General features: G+C 43.2%; 1 protein-coding gene across 2 annotated transcripts in view; it reads right to left on the bottom strand.

Moving 5' to 3' along the window:
• The window catches only part of cdkal1 (CDK5 regulatory subunit associated protein 1-like 1), a 326,254-nt gene that overhangs the window by 86,773 nt on the left and 214,432 nt on the right, over positions 1 to 25,049 (bottom strand). For both annotated transcript variants that reach the window (XR_013933115.1, XM_080427624.1), the window contains exon 11: positions 15,036 to 15,216. Coding sequence is in view for 1 of the 2 variants with exons in the window: in XM_080427624.1 (XP_080283750.1) it covers positions 15,036 to 15,216 (181 nt within the window). In the remaining variant the exon portion in view is untranslated. The remainder of the gene's footprint in view (positions 1 to 15,035; positions 15,217 to 25,049) is intronic.

Here is a 25,049-nt window from a genome sequence, read left to right as displayed (position 1 = left end):
GTGTGTGTGTGCACATCGATCTATCTATCTATCTATGGATATGTATACACAACTCTAAACTCAAGATAAAAAAACACCAGCCTGACACTAATCCATCAATCAATCATCTACAGAAACATCAGAATATGGAAACAAAAATTGTCTATATTTATTATGAAGTTGTAATATGCTGTCTCTGCCTCTGAGTCTCTCAACATGTAGCTGTGGGAAATGACAGCTGTCATTTGCACTGAGAACATTGATTTGTATTGTATCCATATTTATGTCACATATTTCTGATATGTCTTTTTACATACACTGTACATTTTCAGCTATGTACATTTCCATGATCAAAAACAAAACCACATAACAGAACATAATATACCGTATTATGGACATACAAAACGTAATGGCCATGGGTGACTAACACTGCCTGCAGAAACACAGCGAATACCTCCCTTTACATAAAATCTGGAATCTGTGGGGGGAAAATAGATTTATTTGCCCACCAGCTATGCAAAAAAAAATATGTCTAATTTTCTCATTGTCCCATTATTTTTCTCTCCCTGCTCAGAGCTTGGCCTTAACCTTGTATGTCCTTAATGAGTAATGAAATGCAAAAGCCTTAGACATGAGTGTTTGATGTGTGCCAGTTGTTAATGCAATCAGTTACATGGGGCAGATGGAGTTACAAAGAGCGCTAATTAGCTAGCTGATTAGGCCATGTCTGGCTAAGGGGGTAGGATGTGCGCACATGCTAGTCTACTGTAGCTAAGGGGAGTTTGCATTAGTTTTCGTTCTTCTTATTAATGTCTCTCTCTCTCTCTCTCTCTCTCTCTATGCCCCCCAGTCTAGAGAAATAATGGGGGGGGGGCAGTCTTTCTCTCCAGCTCTCTTTCTATCCTCAGCATCTAAGGGCGAGGTTTGGTGTCCTCAGGCCAACTCCGTACATATGTAACACTGCCTGCACACGTCGTCAGGTTATCACACATGGACATCATTATATCATGTCATACAAGACAGCTCCAGGATAGCAACGGTAAGGATGAGGGGATCTGGAGAGGAGACCAAGTCTGTACTGTAATCTATGATCATACAAGAAAGAAAGCTGAACCATGTACCAAGTGAGGTGCACACAGTATAATTCAGCTCTCTGTGTGTGTGTGTGTGTGTGTGTGTCCGTGTGTGTCCGTGTGTGTCCGTGTGTGTGTGTGTGTGTGTGTGTGTGTGTGTGTGTGCACGCGCGTGTGTGTGTGTGCACGCGTGTGTGTCCGGCTGGGGGGTGTAATACTTTCATTAAAGGATTTTATAATTCCAGTTTTTATCTTTTCCATTTGTCTTAAGTAGTGGAGGAGAGGGAGGGGAGATGAAAGGGTGTGAAGCAGAGAGAGAGAGAGAGAGAATGGACGAGGGAAGAATTGGGGAGTGAGAGAAGAGGAGGAGCTAGAGACTGGAGAGGAGAGGAGAAGGACATTAGTGGCAAAAGTTAGCTATTATAATCCTTAAGTTATCTAACAGTCAATTTGTTTCACTCCATCCTCCTCCTTTTCTCACATCACTACCTTTTTCCCCCATCCATCCATCCATCCATCGTTTTCTCTCTCTCCCTCGCTCTCTTACCGTTTTTGCCTACAGCCTCTCTAGTGCAATCCTCTCATCATCCAGAGTCCATCTTCCATTCTCTCACATTTCCTTCCTGTCCCCCCCCCACCCCTGAGGCTACAAGAGGCTCTGCAGTGACTGCAATCTACTCTCATAATCTCTCTCTCCCCCTCTCCACCTACCCTCTCCATCTCTCCATCCTTCTCCTCCCTTTCTGCCGTGAGGCTCTCCAGTGGGGGGAACTTATCCTGCTCATCATCATGTCTTCCCTCTGTTCTATCCGTCTCCATATCCAACCCGTCTCTCTCCATCCCCTCTTTGCCTGGAGGACCTTGGGTGAAAACAATCCTCTCATCAGGGCTCTTCTACACCTTTCTATGCCCTCCCCTCTCCCCCCGTTTCTCCATCTCCCAGTCTAATCAGCTGTTCTGTGTCTGTGTGCGTGTGCGTGTGTGTGTGTGTCTGACCCTCTCCTTTCCCCCCCTGTGTCTGGATGTGTTTGTGTGAGCACCCGTAGGATATAGAGGCAACCCCAGGTTATAATCCCTCGACCCCCAATGAGCTCCCAGCAGAATTCGACTAGTTCAATAGGATGTGCACACACGCACACACACACACACACACGCACACACGCACACACGCACGCACGCACGCAGCCACACGCAGGACCTTATGGGTAATTTAGTTACAAACCAAACAAAAAAAACAACACATTTATTCTGTCAAATGTAGCAATGTCACTCCATCATTGTTCTGCGTGTCTAGTTGAGGAGACAACGGACGTACTTTTAGGAGAAAACAAGCGACGAGAGGACAAGGGCAGGGGAGGGGAGGAGGGCTCAAATCTCTCCGTCACGTTGGGTTTTTGCTCCTCTCTCTTCCTACTTATATTTCGCTCTATGGCTTCTTTATTAAGCACAGTGCTGAGTAAACATTCTCACCCGAGCAGAAACCTGATGTGAATGCGCCGCAAGCAGTTCACCTAGAGTCTATACCAGGGGTACGGTATAGACTCTTAAAGCTACATTTTTAGACTGTAAAATATATTGCTCATCAGTCCCACAAATACTATTTCTCTGAAAGAAAAAGAAAATCACAGTCCTTCACTCTCTTTCTCGTGGTACCACCCCACCACCACAACTCCTCTTCTCATATTGTTGCTGTCGGGCAGAAACCTTTATCATATAAGAGTGTCACACAAAAGTAGTGAAAATAGCAGATCTACGAGCTCACAACTATTTTAGAATGTTTTTAAAATCATAATAAAAAAGGAACGTTTTTTGGACGTACAAGGTTTCCACCCGACAGCGATTATATCTTCTTCCAGCAGGGATGGAGAGATGGTCATCTCTCTGTTCATCCAGGGTATGGAAGGAGAGATGCTCATCTCTCTGTTCATCCAGAGTATGGATGGAGAGATGCTCGTCTCTCTGTTCATCCAGGGTATGGATGGAGAAATGAGAGGATCGCGGCAAAGGGGTGATCAAGGCGTGGGGCTGACCTTGTCGGGTTGACCTTTCCAACTGCCAATATTTCAGCCAATGAGGATGGAGAGGGAGATACAGGGTGAGAGCTCTCAGAGGAATGCACCCCATGACAAAAACTACAAATATACCCAATGGCCAATTCATCCTGGTATTGATCCTTTTTCCTGGTGTCTGTCTGTATGTCTGACTTTTTGTCTCTCTGTCTGACTTTTTGTCTGTCTGTGTTACAGTCTGGTTCTTCATCTGTGTTGGTTAATAGGTCTCTTACTTAGTTAAGTTAAAGGTCTTTATTTTTTTTTTTTTGTCACTTAGAATTTTTATTCATTTTTTACACACACATACATACAATACACTACATAGACACGAAACACAACAAAAAAACACCAAAGGACAAACATTTAGAAACCGACAACATTTCAGATGTGCACCTTCTTGTTATAATGGCATATCACATGTGATTTTCCTTTCTTTTTTTTCCATGTTCCTTTTTTTGTTAAATGAGTTTCTTTTTTCAATTTTGTCATCACCCTTTGTCTTTTTATCAGAGAATTCAGGCCATTCACATTAGGCGACATTATTCCAACCACATTAGTCATCTTTATATCTTGTTTCTCTTCTTGTTACATGTAGCCCTCTCATATCCATTCCATAGTATCTGCCATCAGTTATCAGTTTCACACATACAACCTAAAACAAAAATACAAAAAATGTGACCTCCAAACACGGGGTAAAACCACCGTGACCCCTAAACCCTCATAATAGGGTGTGGGAGCAATCCCCGTCTTACACGGGGCCTCCCCTCTAGGCAACTAGTACTAAACCCAACCCTTGGGCTTCCCCAGCGCCTAGCCATCAACCTCTAAACAGAACAGACCTCTCCGTCGGTATTTTGTAACCCAAAATAAGGAAAAAACAGAAAATAATCCACCTTGTTATCAGATGAAGCCCTAATTTCTATCATAAATCCCTTGCTGAGTTAGTGCTGATCCTATAATTACCATTACATCAGATACAGGAGGGTTTGCTTCGACTTTTTTAAACAGATATGACGTCCATAATTTACTCTTTTTCCTCCTCGTATTTTACCTTCCCTCGTCATTTTCTTCCCCCCCCCCCCTCTTATCAACTCAATGTTAACTCTTATTTTCAGCAGAAAGTACTCATTGTTTTCTTTGATTTTTATACACTTCCAGCTTTTCCTTAGCTCTTCTCATCGCTCCTCTCGTCTTCGTCTCTCGCTTCCACTCCGGTGATCCACGGCTTGCTTTCGCTTGTTCCCTCGCCTCCGCCGCCGGCTCCGCGTTTCCCTCTGTCTCCGCCGTTGGCCCTGCATGGCCCTTCTCCTCCCCCGGCGAATCTGCGCGTCGTTCCCCGCTCGGCTCTCCCTCCACGAAGCCTCTCTCCTCCAAGGCTTGGGTGACTTCCTCCGCGCTGTTATACGTCTTTATCCCTTCTGGCCAGTGGATCCTCATCTTTGTGAAAGGCGTCTTGAAGATAATTCTCTTTTCTTTTAGGATTTTTTTAGCTGGAAGGTAGTCTTTCCTCATACGGACAATTTCGGGAGGATAGTCGTGGTCAAATCCTATTCGTTTGCCTCCTACTTGAATGTTTGCCTCCCACGCCTTTCTTAATATCAATTCTTTCGTCTCGAATTGTAGGAAGTTCAGTACGATGGACCTGGGGGGTGCAGACGGATTGCTTGGTCTCTGGGATAGCGCTCGATGACCTCTCTGTATTTGGAGCTGGGTCCCTTCGGGTAGGACTAGCTCCTCTTGAAATAGTTTCTCCATATACTTTATTACCGAGGTCCCTTCAATTCCTTCCTGTAGATTGAAGACCCTTAAATTCGTCCGTCTCGCCCTGGACTCGAGCTCCAAAAGTTTTGTTTGTAATATCTCCACATGGTCCACTAACACCTTCATGGCTCCGTCCGCCCCCACTCTCCAGTCCTCCACCTTTGAAATGCGCGTTTGTGCTTCGTTTGTATCCAACTTTAGCGTTGCTATTTCCTCGTCGTGTCTTTTCGCCTGGAGGTCCACTTCCTTGCGAAAGCCCGCGATCTCCTCCTTCATTTCTTTCTTTATTTCGTCTTTAAAAGCCGACAGCTCCTGTTGTATTTCTTGTTTGAAGGATTTTAGCTCCGCAGTTATATCTGCGAGTCCCGCACGAAGCACTTCAGTAAGGCCCTCGTCCATTTTCAGACCCGCGTCTTCCTCGTCTATTTTTCCTCCTTCGTTGTCGATGATTTCGCTACTTTGTCTTTCTGCTATAAGTTTTCGGTTGTTTCTATGGCTTCATCTTTGTTTACTGTTCATTTCTCTTCATATTTTTCCCACTTTGGTCCTGTTTTAATCATAGTATTTTTACCGACTGTAGAGAGCTTGTTTGTTAAGCTTCTCCTCTCTCCGCCATCTTACCGGAAGTCAATCTAAAGGTCTTTATTAATGTAGACTTTTGTATTACAACTGCTACACGGCCTACTCGAGGACCACACAAGTCGGGAACGAGGCAAGTTGGGACTGCATGCCCCAAGCGATTATGCGATACCCGTGGTACCCATTGACTGACCCGTTGTACCCGTACGTTTGTCTGTGTCCCTTTTAAGCCCATATATGGAGTTCTGTGTGAGGCATACCCAAATATGGAGTCCAGGGCAGGCTATGACGTCAGTCATACTGATGACATCAGGGTACTCCATATATGGGTGATTTGCGGATATTATTTTTTCGCAGATCCAACTGACTTTTCACATGCGTATCACTTTTTGTGCCAGAATAGTCTCCATATATGGTAACCTCCATGAGCTTGTGATATCACAGAGCGATGTCAGAGCGTGATATCATCAGTGACGCCAGCAAAATGTATACTGTAACTGTCCCCACCAGAATAGTGTCCATATATGGGCATGTTACATTTGTGACACCCACCGTCCACCGACGAGGCAATTTTAATATAGAATGCAAAGTGGATTTCATTATGAGTGTGTGCAGTGTGTGTGTGTGTGTGTGTGTGTGTGTGTGTGTGTGTGTGTGTGTGTGTGTGTGTGTGTGTGTGTGTGTGCGCGTGCGTGCGTTGGGGGGGGGGGGGGGGTTCTTCTTGTTTGTATGGTTTCGGTTGCTGCTGTACTTGTTCATTTGTTGTGTGTAGCAATAAAATACAAAACATTAAATTCAAAAATATGCCTGCGTATGTATTGTGAGTGTGTTTGTTTATGTGTCTGTTAGTTCCATCAACCAGAGAAGTTAATCTAGCATGCTGTCGAGGTTGTATTAGTGACAACCCAGCAATGCACAGGCACTCTGTGCGTGTGCGTGTGTGTGTCGGTGGACCTGTCACTGTGGTGATGATGAACGATGGTTGTTACCATGACGTCCATCTGTTGTTGCCGCCAGAGACGGATGCTGTGTCTACTGGGAAGTGACACTACATGGATGTATACACACAAACACACACGCACACACACACATGCACACTAACACACAAGCACGCACACGCACAGACGCACGATGCACAGAGGCTGTGTGTTGCTAGGCAGGAATACATTTGCACATAGAGACAGACAGACATGCAGACATGTACACAGATGCATTATGCATTTGTGTTGACAACAAAATTGTTAATGAAAAACTCATCAACAACCATATTTGACATGAGGGACTTGAATATGTGACTAGATTAAGAGAATTTTTCATGTGACAAGAAAAACTGTAATTTATTGGCTAATGGACATGCAGTTTAATGAAGCTGTTTAATATTATATCATATCTCTGCTGTCCGGCAGCAACCAGCTAACTCCAAAATGTTTTCAGGAAATGACAAAAACAAAGAAAAAGTGGAGTTAGGAGGTTTTGTTCATCATTGATAAGAACAGCTGAATGGACCTCCAAGCTCACAATGAAGTATGAAGTCAAAAGGGGGTGGAGCCTGGAGTCAGCTAAACCAGCTAACTCCACCCCCCTTTGGTGAACTTAGCTGGTTTAGCAGAAAGTTTGATGACCCAATGGAGTTAGCTGGTTTTGTCAGAAGCGCTTTTTAATACTTTTCATTGGTTCAATATTTTTTTTTTATCAACACACAGACGTAAAGGGTGTTCAATGGCCCTGATTTATGGAAAAAAAGCTAAAGAGGAAAAATGGAGTTAGCTGGTTCCTGCCAGACAGCAACGATATGCAACTTTCTTACAAAACGATAAAGTGAGCATACTGTAAATGCATATTCTATAAGCAACATACTGGAAACTAGTAAGTATGCATTGAGTATAGATTTAACCAAACAAAATATAACATAAAATATAAAAAGTTAAAGGATGAAGACTGAAAAAATAACAGACCCCCTCTCTCTAGAACACACACACACACACACACACCCCAACACTATTAGCAGCAATTAGATAGGCCCCTGTAGTCTAAGTCTAATGTGATAGGTAATCTGTGTGTGTGTGTGTGTGTGTGTGTGTGTGTGTGTGTGTGTGTGTGTGAGAGAGAGAGAGAGAGAGACGGAGAGAAAGCTTTGAGTTAGCCAATCAGTGTTGTGAGACTTCAATTCCCCACATACAGTCCCGTGGGCACACACTAAACCAGCAACGTGTGTGTGAACAAGACCGTCTGTGTGTGTCTGTGTCTGTGTGTGTGTGTGTGTGTGTGTGTGTGTGTGTGTGTGTGTGTGTGTGTGTGTGTGTGTGTGTGTGTGGGGGCATAAAGTCACACACATACACACACACAAACACACACACACACACACAGATATTAATTTACCCAACCACACAGTCACCAGCGCCGATGCCATTTCTGTGTGTGGATGTGGTATTTATTATAAGTGAAAATGGCTGTATTTAACTCAACAAATACACTGAACTGCCTCATTTGTAGTCATGTGTACATGAGCATGACTGTGTGTGTGTGTGTGTGTGTGTGTGTGTGTGTGTGGGGGGGTGTGTGTGTGTGAGTGTGTGTGTGTGTGTGTGTGTGGGGGTGTGTGTGTGTGTGTGTGTCTCTTTATGCCAGTGTGTTACGGGGCAAGGTAACAGTGATCTTGCTCCAGCTCATAACTGCCTCTGGGTCTCCGGTCTGTGCCCTTGTGTCTTTCCCTAATGACAGACAGATGTTAGCACTATCGACCCCCTACCCAAGGCTCTACAGTGGTGTGTGTGCATGTGTGTGTGCATGTGCGTGTGTATGCGTGTGTGTGTGAGAGGGAGAGAGGTAAACACTTGATAAAGCGGTCACAGTGACTATTCCCTTTGGTGCATGGGACCACTATGTCCTCTGCAGAGGTCAGCAGACAACACAGCAACATCCTGTCAACGTATTGCATCAGGACTAATACTCAAGAGGCCATAAGTCAACTAAAATATACACAATATAAACTCATACAAGCCTGATCCCCCCCCCCCCAACCCACCCCATGCCTTTTGTTAAATTTAGTTAAATTTGTCCTCAATGATGACAAGGAAAATTCCAATTAATTGCTGAACTGACTTCTTTTTTTTTTAAACCTATAGCCAACTGGATAATAGCCTTCTGTACATCCCTGGGACACTGGGTCATTGTTAGTGTGACAGCCTGCTTCATCACATTGCATTAGAGTGAAAAGTCTACTGTGGCCCTGCAGGAGAAAGGAAGAATATGATCCCATCACGAAAATTAAAGGACGTAATAATTTAAGTGATCCATTCTACTGACTATTAGCATTCTCTAGCCTCATTCATCACTGCACAGTCTAACCTGGCCCCCGACAGCATCTTAACCATTAGCTCAACCTTAATGCCATGTTACATTACCTGCAGTCAGGTGTTATCAACTCCCCTGATGTGTGTGTGTGTGTGTGTGTGTGTGTGTGTGTGTGTGTGTGTGTGTGTGTGTGTGTGCACGCTTACATGCACATGTGTGCGTGTGAGAGACATAGAGGGAGAATGTCTGAATGCACCATTCCTGTATGTACATTGGTGTGTGTGTGTGTGTCTGTGTGTGTGTGTGTGTGTGTGTGTGTGTGTGTGTGTGTGTGTTGGTATGTGTGAGTCCAGGCGTAGATAAATGATAGTGATGCTTGAAGACGGAGCTACTCGCAACTTGGCCAGATGTTTGGCTCTGACAGCTGCTGCACCGGTGCCTCGTGGGTAACGGAGTTCTTAACCAATTACAACCTGGGGAAATTAAAAACACTGTCCCACTACAACTGTTAATCCGTCTCAGCCTCGCTCCCTCTCCCTCTGTCCGTCTGTGTATCCCCCCCTTTATTTTACTTTTTTTCCCTCCACCTCCCTCCCTCGATCACCTTTTATTTCTCTCTCCTGCAGATGCTCATTTTCAAAACTATTTCAATATTTTCCCCTCCCCTTCAGACACACACACACACACACTCTCACTCTCACACACACACAAGCGCGTGCGCACGCAAATACGCAAACACGCACGGCTCCTCTCACCAGGTCCATTTATCAAGGCTAAGTTCCAGTCACCTGGGGATGATTAGGAGGCTCCGAGCTAATAGGACTCACATCACTTTATCTTCAAACCCTCCTATTCCCCTCTTCTCCCCACATCCCTCCATCCCCGGGATCTCGCTCCCCTCTCCCCTTTCTTCGTCTTATCCCTGTCCTCTCCTCCTCCCTCCATCCTGCGTTCTTCGTCGTTCTTCTCCTCTCTCATTCATCACAGGTAGATTGCATATGGAGGTAATAACTTAAACCTGTGGAGATACCACACGACACCTGGACGGCACGGCAGCTGGACTATCGCTCGCTAGGTTTCCTCGGCCTTTCTTTCCTATGCCTTTCTTTAACCGCGTACACGCGCTCACTCTCAACTGTTTCTCTGTGTATCTGACTCATAGCTTGTGTCTTTCTGTTGTCCGTAGTCTCTTTCTTTCCATTCATAATAAGCAACTCGTGGACTGCCTGCTATGACTGTAGTATAACTAACGGAAGCAGTTGACCCTGTACAGATAACACAAAGAGCTGGTACACTAGAGTTACCTATTCTGTTCTGCTCACAGGTGTACTTTTTTCTATGGTTACTTGTTGACCTGAGGACAATTCTACAAATCTCTTCAAAATCCTTTTTGAAGACTTAGTTTTCTGAAAAACCTATGTTGCTATAACATCAGTGGTGCTCAAACTTTTTCATGTCAAGGACCCCCAAAATGATACGTATTTGACTACCGACCCCCATCTGAAAAGGTTTTGTTCCAGGGACCCCAGAAGCAAATATTTGAGTAAAAATCTTCGCTTAAAAATATATATATGTATTAAAAGATTTGTTTTAAATAGCAGATCTACAAGCTTGCAGCGCAGCATGAAGTGAAAATCCAGTGAAACTGGTGCAATCTATTTGTGCTCTGTGAACCTACCTGGAAAAATAAAGTATAATATATAATAATAATAATAATAATAATAATAATAATAATAATACAACAACAAATAACACAAATGATAATGAAGGAAACCAATATATGGGATCTCAGTTGGTTAAGTGACTCCTAGTGTAGTGTCACTGCATCAGCAGGGTTCAGGTACCTTTCAGTGCTTGAACACCACCAGCGTGCAAAGTGAAGTTAGCGCCTCAACGTAGCGGCAAATGTTTCATTTTTCATTGGTTTCCATCAGAAATCATCCATTATCATGATGCTGCCAGACCTCTCCTTGTTATTTCTAGAATGTGGCCGTGGCCAATCAGAACCCAGCCCGTCCATCTCTTTCCCCTCTCTTCCATCCATCTCTCATTCTGGCTCTTTTGTGGCTATTCTGAGACTTCCTATTGAAACCCCACCCCCTCCACGGCACCCCCCCCCCCCCATCCCACCACCTCCCTAGTTTGCCTCCTCTTCTCCACGCCCGCCGCCTCTTCTTCCGTCCCCTCCCGTGGCTATTCGGACACATTCTGTTTTCCCCTCCACCCCTCTCTTCATCTCTCTCTCTCTCCATCCATCCCTCGCTCTATCCGTCCCTCCCGTGGCTATTCAACACAGTTGTGCTCCAGACAAACCATCTGGTACACTTTATTAATGACTGACCCTACATGGCCTAGACGTCGCCTACCCACTGACGCTTGGTGTGTGTGTGTGTGTGTGTGTGTGTGTGTGTGTGTGTGTGTGTGTGTGTGTGTGTGTGGGAGGGAGAACAGGTGCAGGTTGACTGATGATGTTATGTCGTGTGCAGCCTTAACCACCAAAGCAGGTGTACTCGTTACACAGAATGCTCTACCTCTCCCTTCTCTCTCTCTCTCCTTTTATTCTCTCTCTCACTTTCTGACACAAACACATCTAACCTGCAATGAACACAAGAAGAATGGATACGGTCATGTAAACACAGTGCAGGAAGAGATAGATAATTTCCAGAGAGATCATTTCGACTAAAGGTAAACAAATGATGTAATCACATTGATCGCTAATTGATCGCTAATAAATAAAAGCCAGGGTTAGTTAAACTAGAGGAAACCAGAGACTGCAGCGCAGTGACAATATCCTACAATTTACATACGACTCTGATGTGTGTTTCCAACAATCCTAGAAAATGAAGTCCGTGGAGAAACATCTATACAAGACTGATATGTGGTCTGACAGTGAAAGTTAGAAGATGAGACGGTTCGGAAGGGTGGAAGAAAGAAAGAGAGACGAGCAAAGAACAGAAGTAGAGAGGTGGTCGTCTTCGGGGGATTGGCACCGCATAGACGCTCGTTTCTCCTCATCCTCTGAGGAGAAAGGAGTGTTTCTAAGAGAGAGGGGAGAGAGAGAGAGAGAGAGGGAGAAAGAGAATGGCATATGAGGAGGCTCCACTTGAAAGGGACGTGTCAAGACTTTGAAGAGACGGACAGGAGTGGAGGGAGAGCAAGTGAGAGAGAGGAGGGCAGAGAGAGAGAGAGAGAGAGAGAGAGAGAGAGCGAGAGAGAAACTGATAATGAATGGGAGAAGGGGGAGTTGTAGGGAGAGAAAAAGAGAGAGCGTGAGGGTGAATGAGAGGGGAGCTGGCCAGAAGGTCAAACTCATGAAAAGAGAGGCAAAAAGAGGGAGAGAGAGAAAGTTTCAGGTAGGAGTGAAATAGAAGCTCTGTGCTCCAATTATCCAGTGTTGCTGCATAACAGAGCAATATGCTCATATGAGATAAACCTCCATATTGATCCCCGGGGGGGAATTCAGGAATATGCACATTACTTTATGAATGGCATCGTTCAACACCAGACTATATATTCTCACAGCTCAGTAACAACCTATCTTAGAAGACAAGAAAACTGAGTGCTGCTGATGTGACTGAGTCTAATCTCTTTACGTGTAATACCCCGCACCCCCGCCGCACGCACACGCACACACACACACACACACACACACACACACACACACACACACACCTCTGCAAATAGTTTAGGCTTCATTAGCCAGTAATTGTTTCATTTGGCTTCAATATTTAGGAAGCTTCTGTGTGTGTGTGTGTGTGTGTGTGTGTGTGTGTGTGTGTGTGTGTGTGTGTGTGTGTGTGTGTGTGTGTGTGTGTGTGTGTGTGTGTGTGAGAGTGACTCTTTTGAATAATAAAGAGTAATAGACCGATATGCCAATTAAAGTCATTGTTGGTCAATCCAGATTGGCATTGAGTGCGTTTACGTGTGTGTGTGTGTGGGGACATGTATTCCATTCCATGAAAGATGGCTGTGTTGAAAAAGGAATTAAACACACACCCGTACACACATACTGGGGGCTTTCAGGATTAGTAATATTAAAATTCCTATTAGAAAAAAAAGACAGAACTGGAACGGATTTTTATATTTTCAGATGACAGAAGGTGGCCTGCATTTCCTCGATAGTGACGCAGATGTGCACACGCGTGCATGTGTGCACGGCTGCCACACACACACACATACGTGCACAGGCAAGGTGTACAGTACATGTATACTCACACTTATATTATGTTCAAAGAGGATATTTTTATTTACAATTAAGGGCAGTCATTCAAGCACAGGGGATCCTGTGGAAAAATGCTCTACCTGTACATACACTCCTTAACCACTTAACTAATGTTCCTAAATGTGAGGGTATTGTGTCCTATTTGTATAAGAAATTGAGAGAATCCACATGCCCACCAATGGGTGTGTCTACCGTCTGGAATGTTGACTTAAAAAATTGGCAGCAGTCGGTCAATTGGAAAAGAGTTTGGGAAAATGTCTCAACACCCATTTGCATACTATGTAACAACAACAAATTAGGAACATATATGCACATGATGTGGGAGTGCCCAGATGTGAATTATTTTTGGTTCAGAGTTTCACAAGTATTATCTGAGGTAATGGGAATTCCTATCCCCCTCTTACCTAATATTTTAATGTTGAATGATGATTCAACGATCGGGTTGACAATGCCACAAAGAAGACTTCTACTCTTGGGGCTGATAGCTGCGAAAAAGCTGCTGGTCCTAAGATGGAAACCTCCCCATAAAATAGAAGCTTCACAATGGATACTCGCACTAATGGACATGATCTCCCTGGAACTCTCTATAGCTCGAACCAATGGGGCAAAAGAAAACATGCTTGTTACCTTAGCCATAGCACTGGAGAAACTTAAATCATGCTATTAACACCATACATAACTATTGATTATTATCTTTTTCTTTTATTTTTCCCTTTTTATGCAGTCTTGCATCTGTATTTGCTTTGCTTATGTTATTTTTCTCGTTTTTTTTTTTGCTGTATTTATTTGATATATTAATGCATCTGCCCTGTCTATGTCTGTTCAACCTGTGGGCCAGGTAGGGTGGGGGTGGGGACTAGGGGGAATTCTTAACTGGAGGGACAAATAAGAACCCCTTGTTGGGCAGTTCAAATGTATATTGGAATCAGCTGCACAGTTGTACTGTGCAGGACATGCTTGTTCAATCCTCCAGCTGTGTGAACAAAAAATAAAATAAAAACTTGATCACAAAAAAAAAAAATGTTCAAAGAGGATATGAGCGTGGCAGTTCAAGCTGTCATTTTGTGAATGTTTATTATATATAATGACATGAGCTGTAGATATGAGTAAGGGTGGATTTGGGAGCACGATACCAATGAGGGCTACCTTCAACGATTCCTATCTATTTCTGTACACCTTACTGTTTCTCAAAGTGGGGTACAAGGACCCTTCTGGGGTACTTGAGAGGGTTCCAGTATGTAACTGTGAGAGTGTACAAATGGAACCAAGTGGACCTACAGCATACAGATCCATTTGGTTCCATTTGTACACTCTCAGAGTTATGGACCTGTAAGGGTCCATATTGGAACCCTCTCAAGTAACCCAGAGTGGTCCTTGAAATTAAAAAAGTTTCAGAACCGGGAAGCCGATGACCTAGTGGTTAAGGCGCATATACCACATATAGGCTCTGATGCAGCCTGACAGCGAGTCGCGGGTTCGCGGGACGTGAAGTCCACATACTGTACCAGCTCTGACAGCGTGATAAAACCGGTTCCGGAAACAGTTCCAAATGTGATGGAACCGATTCCGGTCCCTCAATGTTGGATCTGGTCCTTCGGTTCAAGACCCCAACCCTACTGTAGATCACAGCAGCAAAGATAACCCAGCAGAATAGATAACCCTGCTCATTAACCTGGCCTACGTCATTAATTTTGCATTGGTTTCCATCGATGGTTTTATCTAACATAATAAGAAAGCCGTTTCCCTCCCGCTCAGTCTAGAAATCGATTCTACCTTCCCTACATTATGTGATATTACATTTTCAACCACAGGGACATGTTGCCCCATATAGTGTCATGGTACTGTGCCAATCAGCGATACACACGTGTTGCGCTGCAATGCATATTTTGTACCAAGTATAAATTAGGCATTCTTTACCCTTGCAGAAGTAATGTAACTAATTACTCTTGATACAAAATTAAGTTGTAATGTAATATAATACATTTTAAAGGAGTAACAAGTAACTTACCTAACACTGACTATGAATTAACATTAGTGTAATACCTTTAATACTCACTCACTCATTCACTCACTCACCACGTGTGCAGCTACTTGTTCCATCTTGGCGGCCGGTGTACCAGGTCTGGGGTAGAACTGGTTGATGAAGAGGCTGGGGAAGCGATACTGTCTGACAAGCTCTACCGTCTCCTGGAAGTCTGTCTCTGTCTCACCAGGAAAACCACAGATGATGTCTGTAGCTATGGTTATACCAGGAACCCTGAGGGAAAAACACAGATTGAGAGAGAGAGAGTTAGGGGTGAATTAAAGGCCATGAATGAAGCAACAAGTTGACATGTCCTGTCTATTTCAGACTACGCTGGGAGATTCGATTTGGAGACGCTGGGTGTTAAAAGGTGTTAATAGTGTTTCTGCACAGACTGCACAGACGACAGCTGACAATCAGTTCATGGCACTTTTCTGCAGCTGTGTCAGATCAAATAAGAGTTGTTGAACACAGCCCTGGAGTGGGGCTTTTACTCCTTCATCTGCAGCATTGACAATGACATTAAACATTTGTTATGTGGTTCTCTTGATGAGTGATGTGCATTAAGGAAAATCTAAGAGAAAATTCACATTTCACCCAGATCATAATATGGGCACAAAATGACCAATACAGGAGCTATATCAACCATTACAAATAAAACAATGTCTGCCATGATTTCATACATTTTTATATTCCTTCACCAGAAGTGAGTGCTTCAGTGACGTCAGTGCATCCATCTCTCTCTCTCTCTCTCTCTCTCTCCCTCTCTCTCTGGGAGCAGACCCCCTTAAATTAAACCAAAACCAACACCCTCACGCATGCAAAGACTGTCCCCATGGAGTCATTCAGCCAATCGCAACCTGATTAGCAACCTCAGCCACCGATCGTTTGCCATTGATTATGGATCTGCTGACTCATTGGATTAGTTCTGGCCGATGGAAATAGATCCATTGATTGCTCCTGTAGATTCTGTTAGCACTGATCACAGATCGAAGCCTTACGAAACAACCACATGGCAAAGTCATTTCCAGTATTGAGTGGAGGAACCTTGTATCTCCAGACGGTAAACTTGTCAGGACATCACCGCTGACATTGAGTTACAATATGCTTTTGGTGAAAGGTGTAAGTCACACACACACAAAAAATACAAATTCCTGTAGCAATGACCAGATGCAATTATTAATTAGCAACAAGCTAGTATTCTTTTTCTATTTTGTTTTGAGGACACAATGATTTATGAGAGTCTGTTTTTTCTAGAACACATGCAGCAAACGGTATCAGATATTCCAGTGGAGCATGGACCCGGGAATTGGAGCTTCCAATAAAAAAATTATTGATGCAAGGAAAGAGAAGAGACAATCAAACCTCACAGGGAAATTGTTTTATAGGAAACAGACTGCTTAAAATGATCTTCAAGATCATCATTAAGTTACAATGATGTGTTCGGAGAAAGAGGGGGTTAACAGAGAGGGAAAATGCAGACAGATAAACGTAAAATATAAGTGAGTAAGGAGTAAAAAAAAAAGGTCATTCTCTCTCTATTGACAGTGTGATGTACTGTATCTTTAATCACATTAAAACTTCCTGCCTCTGCTGCCTGGCGATAACCTCTGACCTATTGATGAGTTCCAATTGGCTGACGGTCATTAATATTAACCAATGGCCTGCAGGCATGCAGGCCTCTTTGACCTCGCAGATCTGCCCGACAAATACCTTGTGGGGGAGAGAGTTAAAAATCTACATACAATACACAAGCAAAAAAATAGATAAAATGATCAATGTTCTATGGAGCTGTTTAAGCTGTGGTTTTAACCTCAGGGGATCGGCATCCCCAGGGCGTCCGCAGCTCCTGAGGAATGAGGGAACATGGAAAAAGATAGATATATAAAGAGATACATTGTTTGTCGTAATAAACTGACATTGTGCTTGTTACTGTTGAAATAATATTTCTTTCTGTTTTGCCAGTGAAAGTCAAAAGTACAACATTCTCTTTTCATTCAAATGGGTTCCTTTTGTTTGTAAAGATTTATGCAGTCGGGAAAAAAAAGAAGTATTTTCTCACCAAGGATTTAGTCAAACAATAATGCATTATCTTCATGAGACAATGGATAAATCCAACCATGTGGATACACATGAAACAACCATTGGCTCAGTCCCTACAAATATCATCCTACAATAATTCTTCCTGTTGTTTATCGTTATAATGAAGATTGAATCTTGCAATCTGAACGAGACCCAAAAGAAAGACAGCTGTGTAACAGATGACATATGCTATTGCAGATGCAGATAATCATCTGAAAATCTAATCTGTTGTGATAAAATGTGAAAGAGAGAGTGTGAATCATCTCTAGACCTGGATCGAGAGTGAGCGCGAGGGAAAGAGAGAGGTGTCAATTGGGATTTGTGGAAACTATGACACACACACACACACACACACACAGCCATTTTGACACCAATGTCTTTATAGATCTGACGGATAGGAGTATGATGAGCTGCATGCTCTCCTGTTAAAGACAGATAGAGAGAAGGAACCTGAAAGAGAGAAAAGCAGAACGAGGGGAATGGAGAAAAGGTTCATTTCAGATTGACAGACACGGAGAGAGACAAAACAGTTCATTATAGTGTGCTTTGGTTTATAATCGAAAACACCCATTTTGTTCCTGCAACAACCCCAATAGAGCCCAATGCATTCTATGCGATAATTAACAGGTGTCATTAACCACGTGATTAACCTGGTGTAAATGTTCTGTGGTCATAATAGGTGAATGTTCTGCGGAAAGATGGGAGCATGGTGACGCGTTGTGAGCCTGTAGATCTGCTATTCATGATGTTTGACGTTCAACGAAGTATACACGTACAGGGTTTAAGTGGTTAACCCATTAAGACCGGGGAAGCATCTGTCATTTTCGATTTTAACCACTTTGGCTATTAAAAAAATAGCAGATATACAAGCTCATAGCACGGCACTCTCTATGAGCTTGTAGATCTGCTATTTTTGAAAAATCATGAACATTTGACACAAATCTCTGAATATATATATATTTAAAGCAAACATCTGTAACTCAAATCTTTGCCTCTGGGGGTCCCTAGAACTAAATATTTTGAGATGGGGGTCCGCGGCCAGATACAAATAATTTTGGGGGTCCTTGACATGAAAAAGTTTGAGAACCACTGATATTATCGCAACGTAAGTGTTTCAGAACTGTTTGTAGAATCGGACTCAGGTCTCAATGGGTTAAAGTGATGAATTGTAGTGTGTGAATTTGAATTGACCCCACTGAGAGTGAAGTGACCCCCAGAACAGAAGCACACACACACACACACACACACACACACACACACACACACACACACACACACACACACACACACACACACACACACACACACACACACACACACACACACACACACACACACACACACACACACACACACACACACAGAGTGTGTCAGAGGGAGATAAAGAATCTGATCCATCTAATAAAGGCTTCATGTGGTAAATCAGGCCATGAGGTGGGGAGACAACGATTGGTATCGATTAGAGAATGATATCAGGGAGACTATGGATTAGAGAAAGAAAATCACACTAATGAGATGTCATGGCAACTAGGTGGAGGGAGAGAGAGAGAGAGAGAGAGAGAGAGAGAGAGAGAGAGAGGTTCATAAAGAAGGATGGATGAATGAAACTGATGGAAGGATGGATTGATATGTTCATGGTAGTATGGATGGATGGATGATGGATATATTGACGCAGAGGTGGATACATGGATGGATTTGTGGATGAATGGACGGAAGTACAAATGGATGGATGGATATAATGATGATGGATAAAACCCATTAACACATTCACGTCACTTTATATGGAATGACACACATTAATAAATGTCAACTGTTCACACGACATAGGGCACCACTCTGGTTGGAACTGGTACAGCAAGACAGAGAAGAGAATAGATGGAGATTAACAGGTGTCCTTAACCATGTGAAGTCGTGAACCCAATTATTCTGCAAAAGTGTGCGTGCGTGCGTGAGAGAGAGAAAGCGCGTGAGTGTGTGTGCGTCTCTCACACATGCACACAGACGCACGCACGCACGCACACGCACACACACACACACACACACACACACAAGATGGTCAGAAAACAATAACAGCGGGTATGCTGGTAGCGGACTGGATAGTGCCCAAACCACAGTCACACAGTTCAATTCCGTCTGGAGATCTGCAATTTCCTGTCTCTCTACACTGCCCTGACCTAGAAAAAAAGGAAGAGGAAGTAATCTAGGCAAGGACATTTCTCTTCAGCTGTCCTCACACCCCCTATTTACCATGTAAATTAAGTGATATTACAAATAAAAATTGTACATACAGTATACACATATATATATATACTCATGCGCACACACACACACGCCCACACACACTATAGTAAGACTGCTGTCTCACCTTCAGTACACACACACACACACACACACACACACACACACACACACACACCAGCCTCATCCTATGGAATCTACGTTTAATCGGTCCTCTGTTTGACAATGGCTGCCATCAGGAATGGGGCCATTTTAATTGAAAGCAAACTCAGGATATGTGTTAGGATGGCATGCATAAGTCTGAAAGAGGGAAGGAGGAAGATAGATGGAAACAGAAAGAGAGACAGAAAGAGAGACATAAGGAGGGTGGGAAGTAAAAAGAAAGAGTATGCAACTACTCCAGTGAGCAGTAGTTGCAATTTGTGCGTGGCTGTGTGTGCGTGTGCGTGTGTGTGTGTGTGTGTGTGGGGACATGGGAGGGAGTGAGATGAGCATAGAGATGGGGAGAGACAGAAAGATAGATATGTCTGTGTCTGTGCGTGTTCGTGTGTGTGTGTGTGTGTGCGCTTGAACCATTTGTTTCTCAAGGTGGCCCTGATGCATCTATCAACCATCAACTTGTGTTGTTGTGTGTATGTGTGTTACCCCTATCACTACTATCCCAGCTGCATGGAGGCAGACAGGCCAGGAGAACATCTCTGTGGGGGTAACTTTAAGTCTTTTAATTAAAATGCTAGATAAGCAAACTGTCACTGTCCCATCTGCCTCTATAGGCTGCATCCAGCTTCACACAACACACGTCATTGTCTTCTACACAATCATTATCCACTCTTTGTTTGCCAAGACCCTCCCAGGTGCGCGAGCATGTGTGTGTGTGTGTGTGTGTGTGTGTGTGTGTGTGTGTGTGTGTGTGTGTGTGTGTGTCTGTGGGTGCGCGTGAGTGCGGGTGTATACATGCATATGACCATGCACATGCTTGAATGTCTCTGCACACTCTCCTCCTATTCATCACGTATGTTTGTTTGTTTGTTTGTTTGTTTGTTTGTTTGTTTGTTTGCGCGCGCGCGCGCGTGCGTGCGTGCGTGCGTGCGTGCGTGTGTGTGTCATACGTGTCATTTATACAACAGATGTGCGTGAGCTGCCTCCGTAATAAGATAAAGGAGAAAACAGTGGGCTGTGTCCCACAGAACGACAGAGATGGGTGGGGGGGGGGTAAAGGTTGGCACGGAGGTGTTGAGAGAGGGAGGGAGGGAAAAAATGAGGAAGGAAGAGAGGGATGAAAGCAGAGCAGAGACAATCTGGGAAGGTAAATATTTACACATTCATCTGTCGGAAGGAGGCCGCGATTACCCATCTGTGCTACAACGTATGTGTGCATTTGACTGAGTGTGTGTGTGTGTGTGTGTGTGTGTGTGTGTGTGTGTGTGTGTGTGTGTGTGTGTGTGTGTGTGTGTGTGTGTGTGTGCTCTCTGAAATGATAATACGCAGCAGACTGGAGTTGAATAGCGTAGGTGTGTGATGGAGCAATGAGGGAGAGAGAGAAGAGGGAAGGACAGAGAGAAGGAGAGAGAGGTTGAGCAGGAAAGGCTGGTAGGAGTTGTTTCTGTGCTGTCAAAGTTTGTTCAAAGTTGTCGTACTGTGGGAACTCGCTTTGCCAAATGCTGTGATGTGAATTAATGCGATTGGCAGCTCTAATGCCTGACTTATACTTGGTTGAGCATCGTGTCTCACATAAAAAACAGCAGATCTAAAAACAACATGTCGCAGTGCAATGTTCTACTAAGTATAACTCTTATCTCTCTGTGCGTTTATGTGTGTCTCGTGCATTGGTGCATGTGTGCGTAACTGCACGCATGCAGCCACTGGGCCACAAGTTAAAGGATCTACACCATGCATTTAAAAAATATATTTAATATTTAATATCATATTGTTTATGTCCCTCAAAAGTTTTTCAAAAGGTTTGAGCCTAAATCAAGCCTCAGATACTGTATACTCATTCCAACTAACTTCTCTCTGGCTTATAAAGAACTTTCACCTGCAATACCACATTGTCCTTATTTGGCATGTGGCGCTATTGAGCCAGTTTGTATGCATGTTATCTCCTGGTTCTGTGTGGAAAAAGTAAAACATAAAAAAAAAAAAGTTTAAAAAAGTTTTTTAATGTTGGAACTGAAAAACGGGAGGGATTATACAAAGTATTTACACAAAACCCCAGATATGCTGTGAAAGCCTGAGTGCTCAAACCTCGGTATTTTTTGGGATGGAACAGAGGTAGGGGAGACCAAAAACACAAAAAATAAGGAAAAAAATTAATTTATGGTGTAGTCCCTTTAAGGCAGCTACACACTGTACGACTTTTAAAGAGTTCGGGGGTCATCAGATTGTTAAGCATTTCACACTATACAAGTCTCTTTTTGAAATCGGCTGTCAAAATATCGTTGTGGTTTTCACACTATACGATTGATCGCCGACAAGGGATCACACACTACAAGATTTCGCCAGGATGCGATCCAGACCCGATACAACGATACATACACTTGTTTTTGTTCCAATTTATTTTAACCGACATCTCACGAAAACGTGCAATGATATATACGCGAGACCGAGACTAATGATTGTCATTAAATTATTCTCGATTTCTCTCTCTCTCTCCCTCGCTCTTTCAATGAAAGAAACAAGTCAACCATGCGCAATGAAATTCAGAAGCATTTCCTTAGTCGTTCACAGTGATGAAAAAAAGTATTCCAGTCTTGATGACGACAAACCTTTATGTACATGTAGGCCTACTCCATAGGTCTAGAGTAAGTGACAAAGGAATTATATCCCCTCATACCTGCAACCTTTAAAAAGAATAAAACCCTGGCTGCAACAGAGAAGGAGTGCAGTGTTCTAAATGTTTTATAATAACAACACCAGTTGCGTAGCGTCGGCACTTTCCTGGTCCATGCTGCTGATTCAAGCAATTATTTATAGCTTTGTTGGAGGCAGGAGCGGCATGGTCATGTCCAGCGACCCTCCTGGTACTGTGCTCTCATTGGCTCTAGCACGGATCTCCGGATCTCCTCGTCTCGCAGAGCCTTTCACATACAGCGGGCAAAACCTTGGCAAGCGAAGCCCGATCTTGCGTCAGATCGGGGGTTTTGGCGGCGAGCGCCAAAAAAGGTACCGACAGCATAATCGGAGCAAATATCTTGTAGTGTGTTAGCCCTTAGGAGCAATGACAAGTTCTACAGAGATGAAAGTTGGAGAGTGAAGACATGAGGAAACTGTAAACTGGTGTGATCATTATGATGAAATCAGATATTATCAAAGAGGATTTAAGCCTTGGTGTTTGTGTGGGATGAACCCTCCCCCCCCCTTCCCGCCCCCCTCCCCCCCAAAAAGGTCTTATGAGGTAATGATCTTATGAAGTACTGTATAACGCATCCATCATATGTCAGTGAAGTACTTTGGGGTGATTTGTCCCATTTGCCAGACACTCTCACTCCCGGAGGCAAGACTGTCAATCTATATTTCATTATAAAGTTGCCCTGCACTCAACTATCATTAGGAATATTATATAAAAAGAAATATATTAAAAAACATACAAATGTCAGTTAGGAAGCAAAAAAGGCATATATAATTATAAGCTCCCTTATCATGTAACCTATACCGCAAGAATACATTTAAATCTGTCAAATAGTCAGAAACAAATCTGATTCCCTGAATTTAAACATATTTTTTAAACGATACAATATAAAAATCCTCAAAGCGTGCACATGCCAGTAACAGCACAGTCCATCAGCTCGAGCCCAATCTCCTCTCACGTCCACAAATATGACTCAAATGAAAAAAAGGAAAAACCTGAGAAATGAGTTTGATAAGTGTTTTATGGTACGGTGATAGAAACAGCACCATCACAACCGAAAAATAAAAGCCCAAGACAGAGAGAGAAAAGGAGGAAAAGATAGAGTTGAAGGAAATCAAGGGGAGCAGGGACAAAATAAGGACCCTTCTAAGGAATGTTAGTCATCACTCAAGACACTTAAGTGTTTGATTTAGCGGTGGCAGCTGGAGCTAATGGTGCTGTCATGTAGCAACCCTCTCACCCTGTATTCCAGTGCAGAGGAAGATAGAGAGACAGACAGAGACAAGAGAGAGAAAGTGAGAGAACAATTGAGCGGCTCCTGTACAGGAGAGCCTCGTTATACCTTCTTCTTTCACACACTTCTCGTAACAATGGCCGGAAGAGACGAGGGCTGGACGAGCTGGTTGAAGTGGTGACAGGCCAGGTGGCAGTGGTGGGAAAAGTACTCAAATGTTTTACTTAAGTAAAAGTATCCATACTGCAATGTAGAAATACTCCAGTTACAAGTAAGCGCCCGGAATTCAAAATGTACTTGAGTAAAAGTGCAAAAGTATTGATATCAAAATGTACTTAAAGTACCAAAAGTAGAAAGAACTCATCATGCAGAATGTCCCATTTCACGTTTTCAAATGTATAAAAAATATTTTGAAAATGGCAGATCTAAAAGCTCACAATGTGTCGCATCGCGACGCATTGTGAGCTTGTAGATCTGTTATTTTCAAATGGCCGAAATGTATACAAAGTAAAAGTATTGGAAATTGGAAATAGTCAAGTAAAGTACAAATACCTCAAAATTGTAGTTAAGTACAGTACTAGAGTAAATGTACTTAGTTACTTTCCACCACTGCCAGGTGGTAACATCATTATTTCCTTCGGCTTGTCGTGACACAATCCAGCCAAGCAGAGAAAAAAGGGTCTTTATCACATACCCAACCTTTACTTGCCCTGGGTGAGGGCAGGGATAAGAGGACAGGGAGGCTGATATCTGATAACCCAGAGAGGGGGGGGGCAATAAATGATTACACTAAAGGTATATATATATGGCAGTAGCTGACCAATAAGCGCGAGCTAAAGTGCCACCGTGCGCTGAACGCTCACCATGAGTTAGCTCACAGTTTCTGCGCTGACGAAATGCTAGTTTTGTGTTGTCTCTGTGACTAAGTGAGGCCATGGGTAGGTGGGAAAATAATTGTTAATAATTATAATTAATAACAGATTATATTGTCTAGATTAATAATATAATCTAGACAATATAATCTATGTGTATCAATCACATCACCGGGTCATGACCAGAGTTTACCAGAGTTTAATGACTCACCTATTGTTAAAAACTATATATATATATATTATTATCTGGCTCTATGTTATCAGCCGTTTCCCAGGCTCTCTGTTAGAGGGCTGTGTGGTTAGGACTGCAACCACAGAAAATCTATCTTTATATACTTATCTAAGTAGATCTATTCCATTGATGTGTGGTAGCTTTCGTCCAGTGACTTAAACATTCCACATGATACAGTGGCCGCGGGTGTGGAATGGGGCCTATGAACTAAAGTATTGGATGCTTTGTGTAGAGCTGGTCTCAGACGGCAGCCCTACTCAAAGGTGTTCCAGGCCATAGAGAACAAAGCAAAGCATGCATGTGAGGCCAACCCACACCTACTTAAATCTTTGGCTGTTTGTGTCTTCACTGAATAATCTAAAATATTTCAGCTAAGTAGTAAATAATTTACAGTAAATACAAAAAACATGAAAAAGAAAAAAGAAAGGGTCAATGTTTGATGCATGAAGGTATGCAAGATATCTTGGTCTACTGTATAAGGTTCACACGTTCTTGTTTTTTCCTCTGATATCGTTGCCAAGGTCACAATGTACAGTATGACAGGGTGCCGGTGAGACGGGT

The sequence above is a fragment of the Gymnoscopelus braueri genome (genome assembly GCF_963280865.1).
Source record: "Gymnoscopelus braueri genome assembly, chromosome: 4".
NCBI classification, from domain to species: domain Eukaryota; kingdom Metazoa; phylum Chordata; class Actinopteri; order Myctophiformes; family Myctophidae; genus Gymnoscopelus; species Gymnoscopelus braueri.
The sequence above is the reverse complement of the archived record's forward strand: the minus strand, read 5'-3'. Positions and strand labels throughout refer to the sequence as shown.